General features: G+C 41.3%; 1 protein-coding gene across 1 annotated transcript; it reads left to right on the top strand.

The window, feature by feature from the left end:
• Positions 1–1,132: 1,132 nt before the first annotated feature.
• On the top strand, positions 1,133–3,548 carry LOC108466254 (uncharacterized). The gene is made up of 6 exons (XM_017766594.1): positions 1,133–1,216; positions 1,578–1,701; positions 1,769–1,858; positions 2,481–2,560; positions 2,712–2,879; positions 3,306–3,548. The coding sequence occupies exons 1-6, from the start codon at positions 1,133–1,135 to the stop codon at positions 3,546–3,548; spliced, it is 789 nt and encodes a 262-aa protein (XP_017622083.1).
• Positions 3,549–3,761: the final 213 nt, after the last annotated feature.

Here is a 3,761-nt window from a genome sequence, read left to right as displayed (position 1 = left end):
GCTAAAATTCTGAGGGAGTTATGAGTTAGTGGGTTAGTGGGAGAAAAATGAGGGATTATGTTGGCATATCTTTTTTTTCAAAAATTTCCTCTCTCTTCCAAAAATTCCCAAAAATCTGACATTAATTTTTCTTCATATTCTCTTCTATTTTCTCCTTCTTCTTCCCTTTTGGCGATTCTGTTTTTCATTTTTCTATTTGCTGTCATAATTTCGTATATCGATATTTTGGTGTTCATTGTGTGTTTTTAGTAAGTGTGGTTATGGTTTTGATTGGTGAATCTTTGGTTAATAAGGTTCGTTATTATTGCTTAGGAGAAGATCAAAGGGATAGGGACTTCCAATCGGTGCTATAGTTGTGCAAAATCACCGTTACTCATTCGAAGGTAAGGGTTTTGGTGGATTAAAGGATTGTTTAATTCGATGTAGTTTGGTTGAATATCGATTTAAGCGTCTAATTCAATGATTTATTAGTCGATTATAGGTGTTGTATGGCTCGGTAGTGTTTTTGCATCGAAAACATAACAGGTGTGTTCCCAAAATGTAAAAAAATCAAGCTTCAGCAAAAGCCAAAAAACCATACTGTCAACGTCACATGGGTGTGTGCCTGGCTGTGTGGTTGGCCGTGTGTAAGACAAGACCGTGAGGACATGGACGTGCGTAAGACACAGCCGTGTGATAGTGTGAGTGTGGTCGTGTGGGCCACATGGGTGTGTGGGCCTACACTAGCATATGGGCCCATGATTTGAAAATTTTTCCTAAGGTTGTAGGGGTCATTCCGATCGACTGTGGGCCTACCGTGGGGCGGTAAAGGCTATCAAAACTAGGGCTATGAAATTTTGGGTTCCAAAATTGTGTTTAAAAAAGAACTGATTTTAAAATAATTTGGATAATTTTGAGAAAGTATATGGTACACAGAGTCTCCGGCGCCGATCCTGTAAGTATTTCTAAACTTAGATAGTATACTTTGGAAACACTGTAGTTAGCATTTTCTGGAAACTATATTGAGCTAGTTGGAGATTAAAATCTCTAAAACACTTCTGAACCTTTGATAATTTACGCATAAAATATCTGTTAATAAATATTAAAACTGATACATAAAATTTTATAATGTAGATAAATTTTGAAATAGACGATGAGCGCTCGTGGAACTCGCGGTCGTGGTATTCGTGGGTGCAGTAGAGGCTGCAGGGAGCTCGAGCTGAGTTTTCCTGTCTGGGTAGTCTGCCCAACTGAGACACTATTGAGACACTGATTTCACTTGCTACTAAGACTAGGTCTTAAATTCACTCGGCTGGGGACGACATATTGTCCCAAGCCATGCTGAGGGTGTTGGAGAGGATCCATTCTGGATCTGGGGGTCGTGGGTCAGTAACTGGACTACTCTGGTCCAATAGAGCTAAGCTGTTTAGGGGTGTCACTAGAGTCGTCTCTACTGTAGCCGAGTATTGGTTGGAGGCCACCAAGAGGATCATGAACGACATCGACTGTACTCCTAAGTAGAAACTTAAGGTTCTTCTTAGTTGAGGAGGGTACTTAGCCTAATCGTCTGAACTGAGACTATTTTAAGACAACTTCAGGGGAAATATGTGAGCACGAGCTATGTTGGTGTTCGTAGGCATGAGTTCATGAATCTCACGCAATGTGATAAATCTGTTACCGAGTATGATGCTGAGTTTCTGAAGTTGAGCTGGTGGCATCTGAGTATGAGAAATACGTCTATTTTGAGGATGGCTTGAAGGATAATTTGCGGGTATTGATTACTTCACAGAAGGGGTAAGAGTTCGTGGTTCTATAGATATGGCGAAGATCGCCGATGAGGTTAAACGCGTGGAGCACCAAAATAGGGATCTTGAGAGAGGTAATAATAAGAGGGATTCTGAGCCATCTAGTTTTGTTTAGAGGCCTAAAAAATAGGCCAGACCTGATGGGCCTGTTAAGGAGGTTTCCTTTTACTCCTACTAGGGTTCAGCCATGTGGTGGTTGTGGTAGGCGCCAAACGGGCGAGTGTTGGAAGAGGTTTGGGGCTTGTCTAAGGTGTGGGTCTTTGGAGCCTCAGATTTGAGAGTGTCCACAGAAGTCTGATCAGATGCAAGCTTCAAGATTGAATTCTGTACAGCCTCAAAGGGTAGTTTAGCGACCACCTAGGGGCCGTAGGCCGGCTAGGGGTGGTAATGGTATGCCGAGGACAGAGAGCACCTGGTAGAGGTGCTAGTCAGACTTAGGTGAGGCAACATGCACTGGTTTATGCTGTTCATCACCGAGAGGATAGAGACGCCCCTGATGTGATCACGGGTACATTCTTTATTTTTGATGTTTCATATACTGCTCTGATAGACATAGGTTCTAACACTCCTATGTAGCTAGTATTGTTTCTGAAAACCTGGGGATTTCTATTGAGAGCACTTCTTGTAAGATTACTGTACTGAGTCCGTTTGGGTAGTTTGTTCTAGTTAATAGACTTTATAGGAATATTCCGTTAGAACTACAAAGAGACTGTGTTTCTGGCAAATCTGATGGAACTACTGTTTGGAGAGTTCGACTTAATTCTGGGTATAGACTAGTTAGTTGAACACCAGGTTAGTTTGGATTGTGCGACTAAGAGGGTTGTTCTGAGGATCGAGGATAATGAGGTGGTTGTGATTGGTAAGCGTTAAGATTATCTGTTTAATGTGATCTCTGCTCTTGTGGCTGAAAAATTGGTTCGGAAATAGTGTGAGGCATTTATGTCTTTCGTCAGTGTTTCAGTTTCTTGGGACTCTTTTGTTGGGGATATTAGAATAGTGAGGGAATTTCTGGATGTCTTTTCTGAGGAGTTATCAGGTTTACCTTCGAATCGGGAAGTTGAGTTTGGCAACGAGCGTCTATCGAGTACAGCTCCGGTGTCCATCACTTTATACCGTATGGCACCGAAGGAGCTTACAGAGCTTAAGGCTTAACTTCAAGAGCTTCTGAATTGTGGTTTCATCTGTCTTAGTGTGTCTCCGTAGAGGTCACTGGTTTCATTTATAAAAAAAAAGGATAACACCATAAGGATGTATATCGAGTACTGGAAGTTGAATAAACTGATTGTGAAGAATAAGTATCCGCCTCTAAGAATTTACGATTTGTTTGATCAGTTTCGAGGGGCTTCAATGTTATCAAAAATAGATCTCTGATCTGGGTATCATCAGTTTATAGTTAAGGAAGTTGATGTCCATAAAACTATATTTAGGACTCATTATAGGCACTACGAGTTCTTAGTTGTGCCCTTTGGATTGATAAATGCTCCGGCTGCATTCATGGATTTTATAAACCGAGTGTTTTAGCCGTATCTGGATCAATTCATCGTGGTTTTCATCGACGATATTCTGGTGTACTTTAATACCGAGGACGAGCATGATGAGCATCTTAGAGTAGTTCTTCAAGTACTCCGAGAGAAACAGCTCTACGCTAAGTTGAGTAAGTGTAAGTTCTGGTTGCAAGAGGTAACCATTCTGAGGCACATAGTTTCTGCTAAGAGGATTCGAATTGATCCTAGAAAGATTGAGGTTGTGCCTGATTGGAAATAGCCTAAGAACGTATCGAAAATTCGATGTTTTCTGGGTCTTGCGAGGTATCGGCGTTTTGTTGAGGGGTTCGCTCTTATTGCAGCCCCTTTGACTAAGCTTCTGCACAAGGGTGTTCCTTTTGTTTTGACTAATTCGCAACAATTGAGCTTCGATAAGCTCAAGTCTATTCTAACTCAGGCTCCTGTTTTAATATAACCTAAATCTGGTAAACAG

The sequence above is a fragment of the Gossypium arboreum genome, chromosome 2 (genome assembly GCF_025698485.1).
Source record: "Gossypium arboreum isolate Shixiya-1 chromosome 2, ASM2569848v2, whole genome shotgun sequence".
Lineage (NCBI taxonomy): Eukaryota > Viridiplantae > Streptophyta > Magnoliopsida > Malvales > Malvaceae > Gossypium > Gossypium arboreum.
This window is presented reverse-complemented; position numbering and strand designations above follow the sequence as displayed.